The 15077-nt window shown below is 45.5% G+C and overlaps 1 protein-coding gene across 7 annotated transcripts in view; it reads right to left on the bottom strand.

The window, feature by feature from the left end:
- Positions 1-15077, bottom strand: part of CNTFR (ciliary neurotrophic factor receptor) — an 841679-nt gene that overhangs the window by 267585 nt on the left and 559017 nt on the right. For all 7 annotated transcript variants that reach the window (XM_068253005.1, XM_068252965.1, XM_068252959.1 and 4 more), the window contains one exon: positions 257-487. In XM_068253005.1, coding sequence (XP_068109106.1) covers positions 257-487 — 231 coding nt within the window. The remainder of the gene's footprint in view (positions 1-256; positions 488-15077) is intronic.

The raw sequence follows: 15077 nt of genomic DNA on the forward strand, positions 1-15077 counted from the left end.
ATATACAATCAACAGACAACATACGCACTATTACTTACTGTATATACAATCAACAGACAACATACGCACTATTACTTACTGTATATACTTTACAATCAACAGACAACATACACACTATTGCTTATACACAATCAGTGATAGCAATGGCGTTTCACGGAGAGTTTTATCTTATTCAACTACATTTTTTCTTTTAGTTAAAACTATGTAAACCACAACATAGCTGATATCAGATAAGAGCACCGGTTCTGCTACTCACGGCCAACTTTGAGGACGGTCTGATGCCAGAGCTGCCAGGAGGATCCCTCGAAGCAGGAGTAGAATCCGCTGTGCGATAAATCCACGTTATGTAAAAGCAGCGCTGATCCGTTCAGCTGGGAATTATCGATGTCTGTCCCGTTTACAGTCCACGTTACGGAGATGTCTGGGTCCATCGAGCCACACTTGATAACCACGTCAGAGCCAATCTTCTCATACTGGATGTGGGGATCTGCCAGGAGGAAAGAATGGTTTCAAGTCACTGAATGAATTGTGCAGATACAGTTCAGTCATCAACCAATCGTGTGTGGCACCCATACGACAAAACCCCAAAGCCAAGTTGAGAGGATTGGATGGACTCCGCAACTAACAAACGTACCATGAAGACACAACGGCCCTCATTTATCACAGATGGCTCTGGTACGGCCTAGAAAGAGCTTGTAGGGATAGTAAAGGGTCCGTACATTAGATAATGGCCACCAGATCAACCTTCAGGTAGATCCCTCACTGATGGAATCTGATCAGAGAGGGGTCTATTGCCTGGCCACTAGAGATGGTCCGAACAGTTCACCGGCAGACATTCATTCTCTGCTGGCTGCTGACTGTTAGTGAGAGCAGGGACAGACTTGCTGCAGATAGGTAGGGAAAGCATTAGCTAGGCCTGTGTTCTTGTACCTCACTTGCTGTGAAAGCACCCCAAACAGCCCTATTGAGGGCTAGCACATCGGTCTCCTGTTTTTTTTGTGTGTGTGACACTCCACAGCCCACTGATACCCAGAGCTGTGCACACTACTGCTGTTGCCTCATTAAGTAGCGGACACCGTGCCACTCCTCCCGTGCATTATTATGTCACTGTATTCTGATAGCACTATTGTATCTCTCTGTGTGTGACACTCCACAGCCCACTGACACCCAGAGCTGTGTGCACTACTGCTGTTGCCACTCCAGTGCATTATCTGTAGGAAAGTAATGTGATTCCTGCCCTTTAGCGATTAAAACCTGACATTGGCTTCAATTCACTAAGCTTATCTCCTGTCTTTAATAACTCTTCTAGAGTTGTTACCATGGTGATAAGGCATGTAGTATTCAGGAAACATTTTACCTCAGGCAAACCTAAAGTTAACTCTTCTGTCTTTAAGTTAACTCTTTAATCCTTAAAATAACTCCAGAGTCCACAGGCTGTTTATTAACTGCATGTGAAAATAACTACAGAGGAGGTAAATTAACTACAGAGGAGGTAACTTAGGAATGGAGAGATAAGATAACTCTCTCTTATGTGGAGGTAAGTTTTCTCTTGCCTTATTATCTCCAGCGTGATCTTAGTGAATTGAGGCCTTTGTGTCAACTTTAATTTTTAGTGGGATTTTGACATGGATACTCCTCTGGCATGCCACAGTCCAGGTGTTAGACGCCTTGAAACAACTTTTTCATCACTTTTGTGGCCAGAAACAGTCTTTGTAGGTTTTAAAATTTGCCTGGTCATTGAAGTCAATGGTGGTTTGCATGTTTGCAAACATTTGCGTAAGCTGAAAATTCTATGTTCGCCACATCTCTACTGGCCACACACTGAGCAGCCATTTCCAATAGATTTCCGCATAAAATGTATTTGAAATCATACTAATGCTACCTTCGTGCCTCCCCCCCCCCCCTAATGCTTCTAAACCCCCCCTCCCCCCCCCCAGGCCCATGGTGAGTGTAGTATGCTCACATGACTCCTTGCCTTCTCTGTTGTCCTGCGTGTTTTTGAGTTTTTGAATTTAATTGTCACTGCAAGTGCCTGTACCACGTGTCTGTGATGACATCACTACCTGAGCTGGTGTCACATAGTCCAGATGTTTTCAGTGTCAATTCAATGAAATATGGAGGAGTCACCTGACGTGCGAGCATACTACACTAACCACTGGCGGGGGGGAAGGGGGGTATGCATACACTTGTGGCTAGGTCCATCATTTGTAGTGACATGGAACCACCACCACACACCTGATCAAGCACTTTTGGCAACATTTTCTAGCATGTCGTTTTGATTGATTTGGCCAGAAATTGATTGAAACGATTGATCGGGTGGCCATATTGCTGCATTCGATCACTATAAGGTATCAATGCCAAAAATCTAATAATAATGTATTGACACGCTTACAGCCCAGGGCTCCCATCATTCTCAGCCCCCTTTTTAAAGAGGAGCTGTCAGCCATACTATCTCAGAAAAAAAAACCATGTATAAGTAGATGAATACTTGCTGTGCTTATATAACATATGTATTGTACTGTCCACGTTTTGATTTTAATGATTTCTCTATAGTAATGAAAGAGAAAATCCTTCCATTTTGTCTGTGTCTATCTTGAAGCCAATCTTGATGTCGTTTCCTCCCTTACTCTGTGTATCATTGCCCGCCCTCCTCCCAGTCTTCAGACACTCCCAGCCAGCTCTGCAGTATGTAGTACATTGAAAAATATTGGCCAATCAGAGAGAAACAGAGGTGTGGGAGGGGAAAACAGGAGGGAAAGAGGCTTCAGCCAATCAGACTGCATTAGTTAAGTCTGAGGGGAAAGTAAAGAAGAAAAAAAGAAAACCCAGCATGCCCTGCAACTTCCTTTGTGCGGCAGATGTACCAAATAAGAGCTAAGGAAACTGGGGAATGATGTTTTATGGAGAAGAAAAATAAGAGTGATTTTTAACTTTTGGATTGCCTGGTTAGCATCCGTATTACTTGTTTACCAGATAAAAATAAAGAACTGCTTTTTTATTTTATGCCCGACATTTTACTTTTAGAAAATAAATCTGCGTGTCACCCCGGCTTTCATAACTCCGACCCCGCGGGTAGCGCCCGTGAGTGGAGGCGATACTGAGATATGCAGAACCGCAGCCAACAGGACCTATTGTACACGGCCTCGAAATAATCAAAAACTCCCACGGAAAAGTATAATTTTCCCTTCTTAAAATAGGAATGATTTGCATATCCCGCCCACCCTCACAGGTGAGACTGCTAAATCATTTCCAATGTAAGAGGCTGGTATTCCAGTGTGTAAGAATAATTCCAGCTAATCTTAGAGAACACATGAACGGTACAACCTCCTGTACCATGGATTGGCTCAGGCACTACCGATTGACGACCAACGATCCATTGACCTGCTCAGGAATCAGATTTTCTTTGTTGTTTGTCCAGGCTCTGTTTGCACATGTTTTATTATGATTTTAAAGCGGACAGCCTTCTGCTTTTTCGCAGGCAGTACACTTATCTCTTTGCGTGCAATTTGTTTTTTCCGTGATCACTTTTGCATTTTCCGCGTGGGAAAGGTACAGGGTCAGGCCGGATGAGAGAGAGGGCCTATACAGCAAGCTGTGCAGCCAGATCTCTGGATATGGTGAATGCCTACTAATAATATACTATTGCATAACATTTCAGCCCGGCCACACGATGTGGGTATTTTTACTGCATCACACTGCAAGGCAATGAGAGCCTTTGGGGACTGTCATACTGAGGCTGTCATGGGCGGTTCTAGACTCTTTACAAACTTGTGACAAACTGAATGGAGCGGAGATCAGGGGACCCAGGTAAGGGGGGGTGGGTCCGACCCCCCCTCCCTGCCGTTGTGCTCAATACCCCCTTCCTGCCCGCTACCCCTTCCAGCTCGGCGGCCCCAAACCCACAACCAGGGCCCGGACTTGCCGCCTGAGGAACTAGTTTCACCCGGCCTCATGGGCGAACCGGCCCTGAGGAAGCGCAATGCGACGGAAGTGACGTTTTTCCGCGCCCCTGATGCAAGGGGCATTGAGGTGCGGTTCTACGTCAACCTGCGGTGGACCAGAAGTCATGTAAAGGTGGCCACATACGGCACAATAAAATGATCCGGTTTTAAGCAATTGGATAAAAACGATCGGATTTTCCAAAAGAATCAAAGTTTTGTTTTTTAATTTGTGCAAGAAATCTGATTGGGTTTCCTGTTTTTATTCGATAAAAGTCTATCGAGAGTGCTGGATTTTTCTGATAAATTTTTATGAAAATTGAATGGTGTGTGGTAGGTTGTCAATGTCCTTATATATACTTCCATGCAATTTTCTCAGAGTTTTCAATCATTTTTTTCATAATTGGGTAAAAATTGAACACACGGTTGTCGTACATTGGTCAGATTTTTTTAAATGTAAAGGTGGCCGCACACCATACAATTTTTAAAATATCTGTTCAGTTTAAGAATTGCAATCAGTTTTTCTGACTGATTGTAACAGTTCAAAAATATGACCAATGTACCACACACCTATGTTACATTTTTTTTCCCAGTTATGATCAAAATGATTGGAAACTCTGAGAAATTTGCTTGGGTGTGTATATCAATTATTATTATTTATTATTATTATTATTTAGTATTTATATAGCGCCGACATATTACGCAGCACTGTACAGTGTATATATATATATCTTGTCACTAACTGTCCCTCAAAGGAGCTCACAATCTAATCCCTACCATTGCCATATATCTATATTATGTAGTGTAAGTACTGTAGTCTAGGGCCAATTTTAGGGGGAGCCAATTAACTTATCCGTATGTTTTTGGAATGTAGGAGGAAACCGGAGTGCCCGGAGGAAACCCATGCAGACACGGAGAGAACATACAAACTCTTTGCAGATAGTGCCCTGGCTGGGATTCGAACCAAGGACCCAGCGCTGCAAGGCGAGAGAGCTAACCACTACGCCACCGTGCTGCCCACCTACGCCACCGTGCTGCCCATCAATACACTGACAATCTAACACACACACCATACAATTTTTAGAAAATTTGAAGAAACATTTCCAACATTCCGGATCGATAAAAATCGAAAAAACAGGAAATCCGACCGGATTTTTCAGTCGAATTAAGAAAATAGTTTTCAATTTTTTTCAGGAGATCCGATCATATTTATTGAATTGCTGTAAAATCGGATCATTTTATTGTATCGTGTGTGGCCACCTTTACAATAAGTCAGAAAATTGATTGCAATTCTTGAATTGAAAAGATATTTAATAAATTGTATGGTGTGTGGCCACCTCAAGTCTACGGCGCCGCGTATATTATAAAATGTCAGCCACAAGAATTCACACTGCGCATGTGTGGAAGTGGATTTTAGCAGTACGCTTCCGTGCACGTGATCACTTCGGCCGCAGGAAGTAAGCGTCACTCAATGCTTGCAGAGAAGGAGATATAATCGGGAGCCCCCAATAGTGTATTATTGATAATACAATTGTCACAGGATGTAAATAAGTCTGGGTTGCTGGATGTAGGCAACCACTCTCTTCGCCTATGGGGAAAATAAACCTGTCCTCACTCAGGTTAAAAGAGTTGCTCTCTGTAGAAAAGAAAGGGTGTTCTCACACCCATCCACCAGATGGATAATAATGTACAGGAGAAGTACAGAGGCGACAGCAGAGTAAAAAAGCCACTTTATAAAAACGTGGTTGGCAAGGGTGGACTTGCCGACCCAACAATTGACACAACCAATTTTGTATAATACAATCAAATTTAATTGGTACTCCAAAAACAACAGTATACAACGCGTTTCACGGGTCCAAAGCCCGCTTCCTCAGGCAAAAGTACAAGCAGGAGTAACAGTAGAGTTGTGCGTGCTAGTGTAACTCAGAGGCACAGAGGCATTACACTAGCACGCACAACTCTACTGTTACTCCTGCTTGTACTTTTGCCTGAGGAAGCGGGCTTTGGACCTGTGAAACGCGTTGTATACTGTTGTTTTTGGAGTACCAATTAAATTTGCTGGTATCATACAAAATTGGTTGTGTCAATTGTTGGGTTGGCAAGTCCACCCTTGCCAACCATGTTTTTATTTGGTTTTAAAATTGTGGCTTTTTTTACTCTGCTGGCGCCTCTGTACTTCTGTCACTCAATGCTTGGCCGGCTGGCAGATGGGGATTATCGCATGCTAACGCGGTAATCACCGATTGCCCCGAAGGCATGTTTTTGGCGGTACGGTGCACTACCGCTACCGCCAATCCTCAGTCTGAGACCGGCTTCAGCCATGATGTCTTACATTAGTGACAGGAAATCAATGTCATCAGTGGGGACACTGACAGGTGCTAACCACCCAGGGACAACCCATTGCTTTCTACACTATCTACAGTTAAAATAATCATATTTATGCAGTGTGTAAGAGACGGGGAATATCCGACGGTGATTTGCAGGGAGTCACAAGATGAACATTGCTGGAGACCGTTATCTGCTCTTTTATAAACATTCTGTTCTTTTTTTGTTTTTTTCTTTCTTTTAATTTACTTGTTCCATTTTAGATTATAACAATGCTGAGATTTCCAAAACTCAGTCCGTCGACGGCAGCCGTGGTCAGCACTACCCTAAATTCTCTGGCAATTAAAAGTTGAACGCCGCCTGGGGAAAAATAAGCATTTCTTTTTTTTTTTTTTATGCAAAACACGGAAGATCCATTTACACTTTAGAGTTCTGTAAAGCGTTTTACACAGCGACGCAACAGCGCGGGACGGACAGGGAACCCGCGCCTCTCTGTGGCATCTGTAGGCAATAAAAACATCAGACAGGTTCACAGACATCATCCAGCGACAGGACGTACAATGGGGAAAACGCTGCTATCGTTTACCTAATGTGACCTAATTGTTCTGGCAAGCTACCAGCGTGCACAGATGCCAATGCAGCAAAGGATTCTGGGAGCTGAGGCTAGACTGATTGCCTTCAATTGGGACCACGGCCAACGGCGCCTTTATTTTGTTTCAAAACGACCGAATTAATGCTTGGGGAAACAAAAACATTCTCGCTACTAAATTCCAATTGTCGTAGCGCCAAATGGAAATCCACAAGCCCTTCTGCCATCCATTCTATGGTCTGATATTACTCAGGAAAGGGATGCAGTCTGTGTCACCTAATAGCGGACAATCTTAAATAATGTATCGCTGAAGGCAGGGCTGTGGAGTTGGAGTCAGAGTTGAGGAGTCAGAGCAATTTTACCTGGAGTTGGAGTTGGTGGTTTCAATAATGATTTTTGTACAGACTTCACAGCCCTAACTGAAGGTGCCCATTCATTACTCGATTTTCCTGTTCAGTTGACAGTACGATTCAATAATTTATTTTTTCCTCTGAACTCATGGCCTCATGCTTCACAGTCATGGTCAGTACCTCTGAACCTTCTCATCTGACACGGTGGAGAAACTGTAGTGTTCCATTCTGCTCGATCGATCGGAAATGGTATCTGCCTGAATCAACAAATTTACTCGATAAAGCAGGATGGTAAATATCAGGCAATCCTAAAGGTATCGGCTACTGTTCACACGATTTTGATCGACATAGAATCGATTGTTGGTTTCGGAGCATGAAGGCACCACATGCTTCAGATCTATTAGTGAAGGACAATAACCAGGATCTCGCTTGCAGTGTTTGTGCCAATGGTTGATTAACCCTCTGGGCAATACAATAAGACCGCCCAGGAGGGGGCGCAGCATTTTTTTTTAAATTTTTTAGTTTTTAAATCATCTACATGATAGCCGCTGCTCAGCGGCATCCCCCACCCACTCTGATTGCTTCGGCGATCAGAGTAAGTAGGAAATCCCGTTCAGAACGAGATTTCCTGCTGGGCTTCCCCGGTCGCCATGGCGACCGGGCGGGATGACGTCACCGACGTCATGGACGTCGTGACGTCAGAGGGAGTCCCGATCCACACCTCAGCGCTGCCTGGCACTGATTGGCCAGGCTGCGCAAGGGGTCGGGGGGGGGGCTGCGCGGCACGGCGGCGAGCGGCGGCGATCGGAAGTTACACGCAGCTAGCAAAGTGCTAGCTGCGTGTAACAAAAAAAAAATTATGCAAATCGGCCCACCAGGGCCTGAGAACTCCTCCTGCGCGACATACCCCGAGCTCAGCTCGGGATTATCGCTCAGGAGGTTAACAATGGATTGAACACACTGTTTTCAATTGCCCAATAAAGTCGATTGCTTAATCGCTTAATGAAAAAAAATCGAGAAATGTACAGGCACCTTTACATCCTCCATTGTTTGACTGACTAATAGTACTTTAGCACATGAGCCTATTGCTGTTTGGACTATAGGTGGTCATACACTACAATGAACACCAGATCCCGTCAATGATCAATATCTGCCAGGGGCGTAACTAGAAATCACTGGGCCCCCCTGCACAGTGAATGGGGACTTTCTACAAATCTTTTGTCTACAAAACTTTGTATGATTCGATATTAGTGGCTGAGCAGATGCAGTCATTAGAACAATTGTGCAGAAAGCTTTTTCTCTCCTTGCCCTTAGTGGTCAGTCTCTCAGGACGGGGCCCCCTGTGGCTTCTGGGCCCCCTGCGGCTGCATCCCTTGCAGGGTCTATTGTTACACCCCTGATATCTGCCTGATTACAGGGGAGTAGCCATTGTTTAACCACCCAGCACAACTCAATTCCAGCACAAATCTGTTCAAAAATCAATAACGCCAATCGATGTGCACAGATCGAAGCAGCACAAAGCTATGCAGCTGTCTGTCTGTATACATACATTACACAATACATACATAGACATATGACTATCGCAGGGATTAGATTGTGAGCTCCTCTGAGGGACAGTTAGTGACAAGATGATATACTCTGTACAGCGCTGCTGAAGAAGTCAGCGCTATATAAATAATAATAATACCAATAATAAGTACTCTGTAAAGTGCTGTTGAAGATACCTGCGCTATATAAATACTAAATGATATTAATATTTACTTCACAAGTCAGTAATTTACCTCACCAGTCGATAAATATCAGTTTTCTATGAGGTAACAATTTCACACTACAAGAGCTTTTCTTGCTAATGTTATCCTATGTGAGTGTTCTCACTGGAACAATGTGATTTTGTAAAAATCTGCCATAGCATTGCATTAGCAAGAGGTTTTCAACATCACCAGCGCTTAAAAAGCTCTTTGCAGTGTGAACCAGCCCTAAGTGAATTGACATTTCACAAAATGTTTGGTAAAATCCTCTGTTTTCTGTTTTACCTCGTGCGCTAATGCTTAGTGAATTGAAGTAACAGTAGAGTATTAGCCAATAAATGTCTTGATCTCTGTGAATTGAAGCGTTAGCGCCCGTTTGCTGACCTCCTCCGCCTCGCTGTTTGTCAGCGATTAGGCTGGACCCCCCCACCCCCAGAGGACACATGTATCCTCAGCCCAGGACTTCACGCTGCTAGGCCTGAGGAAGCGCTCTGGTTACAGGGAATTAGCAGGCCTTTCATGTGGTCTCACAGTGAAGTTCTTGTGGCAAGTTTCTTCCTGTGACCTCTGACCCGGACGGGGTGACCCCTAACACAGGCTAATCTGTTTTCACTGCTAAACTCTGTGAGTGACGGTCCCTGAGGACAGAATAAAGCCAGTGCGGTCCCCGGGGGACACCCCAGTCATGTGCTGGGAGGAACCGCAGGGAAGACAGCTGAATAATCGCAAAGAGTTACAAAGCCAACAAAAATGCAGCCGGGCCTCTGAGCGAGCCAACAGAAAGCGCTATCAGCGCTGGAACCCACTACAGTGTTTTTTTTTTAGTGTTTTTGTACCGCTGTCAATCGCTGGCGATTCCAAAAAACAATATGCCAATGTTTCTAAATGGTGGGGAACCCACTAGTGCGATTGCGATTAGGCACAGGGATGTCAAACCGGTCCTACGAGGGCCGAGCAGTGGTGCTGCAAAATTTTGCATAAGCAAAATTTCGCATCGACATTTGCCGTTTTTCATCGTAATCGTAATGCAAAATTTACGGGAGAATGCGTAATAAATTACGTGTGAACCGTAATTGTGTATTGAAACTTACTAATTACGCAAAATTACGGTTCATTAGGAAATTAGTCATTTAGTAGGTTTTGGCGTATACAAATTTCCACATGCGGACAGGTTATTGTATAGAGGTGCATGCGCAGTTTAATGCGTATGTTTATACGCATTATAAGCATGATTCAATGCGTTAATGTATAGTATGCGTATTGGCAAGTTTGACGCGGATATTGACGAGTAAGCAACGCGTAATTACGTTACGCAATTTCGTTTACATGCGAAGTATTGTAGCCGTAATTACGAAATACCCGTAAATGCGTAAAATACTACGCAAAGTTTTATTGCGAAGTTTTTCTATGCGAAAAACTTTGCGAAATTTGCGAAACAAAGTTTTTGGCCATTACGACCACCAATGGGGCCGAGGTCCTCACACATTTTTGACACAGCTCAAATGAATTGATGGGTGTGAATCAGGAAAGATGTGGTCCATCAGGCAGAACACATTCCTATCTTTCTCAGTCCACCCTAAACACTGGCATGGATCTGGCCCTCCAGGCCTGGAGTTCCACACCTGTGGATTAGGATTAATTGCCATCAGCACAGGCAGCATTTTGGGCAGGTTTGCGCTCAACGCTGTCTATAGAAGCACTGCAAAATCGCTTTGAAGAGCATATGCGTGCATTCAGTAGAACAATGTTGTTCAATCAACAAGCGTACACACGTGGCTGACTGCACGATATCTGCCCAACAGTTGTCTGAGGGAGTTGATCCAGCAGACGGATTGGGCAGAATGTACGATGTCGGTCGCTCGCCGTTGGCGTTTGGCTACATTATTGCACGCGACTGTCGTCCAACACTGCAATATCTGTTTCTTGTTGGATGTTTCTAGCGACTTTCGTTTGGAGTGTGTTTGAGGTTTTAGTAAACCAACCAACCAACCAATCAGCAGCTCACTTTATAATTCATTCGGCTGTCGCTATTTCCACGCCGGACACAAGACTGATAAGAGTCCGCGTCGCGCTTCATATGAATATGCATATTAATGGCACAATAATTAATAATCTTAATGTTCCCCGAATTTCTCATTTTCGGTTAATTATGAAACGTCTCGCGGCCGTGCCGGCTCGTACATCACCGCGTTCTCTCTCGCTCTTCAGCGCATGCAAAGCCAGATCTATAAACGTGTTTTATTGTGGCAAGACGTTTACTAACAGCCGCCGGTAGGCGTTCGACGGGATAGTGATTTTTCTTTTCACTTTCAAAGGAAACTTCTATTGGCGCTGACAGCGTCGGACGAGAGCGGCGGCCTTCTTAAAGCAATAAATCCCCCACTAATGAGTCCATCCATAGCTTCCGCCTGGCGGGTCTCGGCCTTCCTTAATTTAATTTAATTTGGAGAAGTCGTCTGCAAAAAAAAAAGCATCATCAACCATCTGTCTATCTAGGAGGGGCGCAGAGACAGGTGCACTTGTAATGGTGCATGGAAGCAGAGGATATGCTGGGAAGGCCAGTAACACAAAGCTAGGTAAGACAAAATCCTTTAGAAAAATATCTAGCAATATCAGTGTTATGATATACTGTAGCCTATATTATAGATACTAAAGGTAGCAGAGATCATCAGCACACACTCCAGCTAGTTTACTATCAGAATAGGTACAAAGTAACAGCTTATACTGTACATACTGGAGGTAGCAGAGATCAGCACACACTGCAGCTAGTTTACTATCAGTAAAGGTACAAAGTAACAGCTTATACTGTACATACTGGAGGTAGCAGAGATCAGCACACACTGCAGCTAGTTTACTATCAGTAAAGGTACAAAGTAACAGCTTATACTGTAGATACTGGAGGTAGCAGGGATTAGCATACACTGCAGCTAGTTTACCATCAGTACAGGCACAGAGTAACAGCTTATACTGTACATACTGGGGGTAGCAGAGACCAGCACACACTGCAGCTAGTTTACTATCTGTACAGACACAGAGTAACAGCTTATATACTGTGCATACTGGAGGTAGCAGAGATCAGCACACAGTGCAGCTAGTTTACTATCAGTATAGGTACAAAGTAACAGCATATACTGTACATACTGGAGGTAGCAGGGATCAGCATACACTGCAGCTAGTTTACTATCAGTACAGGCACAGACTAACAGCGTATACTGTACATACTGGAGGTAGCAGAGATCAGTAAACACTGCAGCTAGTTTACTATCAGTACAGGTACAGAGTAACAGATTTTTACCCTTTTACCCTTTCAGTATAGGTAGCCAGCTTGCCTTCACACCGCAGCAGCCATCAATGTCACTCATTTCTCAGCTCATCTGCAGTGCAGAAGCTTCCTATTTACCTCGGTCTCCAATGCTGCCCAAGTCCATAGCTGCCGGCTACAATGCAAACGTGCACAGAGAGCAAGATGGCCCCTGCACAAGCTGCTGGCAGCAGAGTACCATGGCCAGGCGCTCGCTTGATCTCCGTGGATTGCAGTATTTGCAAGTTTGCAAATGCTGCAAAAGTTCAGCCTGCTGCTTTGGTGCCCTTGCTCCTGTGGTGCCCTAGGCCATGGTCTAGGTGGCCTAGGCCTAAATCCGGCCCTGAGTACAGGTACAGAGTAACAGCTTATACAGTACATACAGGAGGTAGCAGAGATCAGCACACACTGCAGCTAGTTTACTATCAGTACAGGTACAGAGTAACAGATTATATTGTACATACAGGAGGTAGCAGAGATCAGCACACACTGCAGCTAGTTTACTATCAGTACAGGTACAGGGTAACAGCTTATACGGTACATACTGGAGGTAGCAGAGATCAGCACACACTGCAGCTAGTTTACTATCAGTACAGGCACAGAGTAACAGCTTATACTGCACATACTGGAGGTAGCAGAGATCAGTACACACTGCAGCTAGTTTACTATCAGTACAGGTACAGAGTAACAGCTTATACTGTACATAGTGGAGGCAGCAGAGATCAGCACACACTGCAGCTAGTTTACTATCAGTACAGGTACAGAGTAACAGCTTATACCACGTGACTGGATCCTGGGTGCCTCAGATATGACTGGATCCCGGGATCCTGGGTAGATCGTGTTGCAGAATGACCATTGTTGGCCTCACAAAGGTCTCAGTTTAGAGAAGTTTTTCCTTTCCTGTGAGCTCCAGCAGCCTGGTCACATGATAACATCTGGCTATGATCACGTGACCAGCATCTCCATTATTCATCTCGGGGCCATGTGGTGCACATACCACGCTAATAGGGTTAATGAATTATGTAAATGGATTAGTAATGATTAAATAGCGCTGTCAGTAGTATAATAAGCTCAGCATTGTGTATCTGCAGACGATGACCAGGACTGTTTGGAGGCATTTTATCATCCCAGGCAAAAGAATTCCTGTGTCACAACCGCCCCTTCTACCCCCTCCCCCCCCCCAAGAAAACACACACGCACACGCATGCACACACACACTAGAGAGTATGAACCATAAGCCGCATATTATGATACAGGGGGTCCCTGAGATATAAACAACCCGCTGATCCTGTCACATTTCATTGCACACCCCCCTCCTGCACTACCCCAGCTTAGTGTGTAAATGCAGAGTATAGTGCAACAGAAGCTGTGCTCTCACCTCTCCGCTGGAGTCCAGTGCTGTGCTCCCGCCTGTCTGCTCGCCCTAGTGCCCGGCATCTCCTACTGCATGCAGCGTGATTACACACTACATGAGGAGAGCCAGCACTAGAGGGAGCAGGAAACAGACAGCATGGTCGCACAGGCACAGCACAGGACTCCAGAGGGGAGGGGATGGGAGAGCACAGCTTCTGCTGCACCATACTCTGCATTTACACACTCTTATTCTGTGTGCACTGCACAGTACCACTCCTCTCATGCTTCATATACCTCTTACTTCCTATTCCTTATTCTATGTGTACACTTATGGCACAGTACTACTTCCTTCCCTTGTCAATATCTCTTTTGTTCTATGTACGGACACTGCACAGCGCCACTTCCCTTGACTCTGTAAGGCTCAGGCACAGCACGGTCTGTTCTATGCATGGACAGTGCACAGTATCACTTCTCCAACTCTGTAACACTTAGACACAGTGCACAGTACCACTTCCCTTGCTCAGTAACGCTTAGACAGTGCACAGTACCACTTCCCTTGCTCTATAAGGCTCAGACACAGTGCACAGTACCACTTCCCTTGCTCAGTAACGCTTAGACATAGTGCACAGTACCATTTCCCTTGCTCAGTAACGCTTAGACAGTGCACAGTACCACTTCCCCTGCTCAGTAACGCTCAGACACAGTGCACAGTACCACTTCCCTTGCTCAGTAACGCTTAGACATAGTGCACAGTTACACTTCCCTTGCTCAGTAACACTTAGACACAGTGCACAGTACCACTTCCCTTGCTCTATAAGGCTCAGACACAGCCGGTCACTTGAGAAAAGGCAGCAGGTTGGCCGAGAGATCCGGCTTACATCTGTTCATCTCTTCATTAAATTGTCAGGCTAATTGTTTTCCTTGTCTGCACAGCAGAATCGCCTCCTCTGGGGAGCAAGAAACAAGCGGCAGATCAGGCTGAGGCACGGAGACGCTTTACCAGATAAGAGATATCCGGGGAGCTGATAGCACTTGCCAAGTCCCGGGGCACCACTGCTAACAGGGCTGTGCCGGCTGCCACAGCACCGGACCACCGACACCGACCCCGGGGCACCACTGCTAACACGGCTGTGCCGGCTGCTACAGCACCGAACCACCAACACCAACCCCCGAGGCACCACTGCTAACACGGCTGTGCCACCTGCCACAGCACCGGACCACCAACAACACTGACCCCCCGGGGCACCACTGCGAACACGGCTGTACCACTTGCCACAGCACCGGACCACCAACAACACCGATCCCTGGGGCACCACTGCTAACACGGCTGTGCCGGCTGCCACAGCACCGGACCACCAACACGACCCCCGGGGCACCACTGCTAACACGGCTGTGCGGGCTGCTACAGCACCGGACCACCACCTGCCACAACACTGGACCACAAACAACACCAACCCCTGGGGCACCACTGCT

This window comes from Hyperolius riggenbachi, chromosome 1 (genome assembly GCF_040937935.1).
Source record: "Hyperolius riggenbachi isolate aHypRig1 chromosome 1, aHypRig1.pri, whole genome shotgun sequence".
NCBI classification, from domain to species: domain Eukaryota; kingdom Metazoa; phylum Chordata; class Amphibia; order Anura; family Hyperoliidae; genus Hyperolius; species Hyperolius riggenbachi.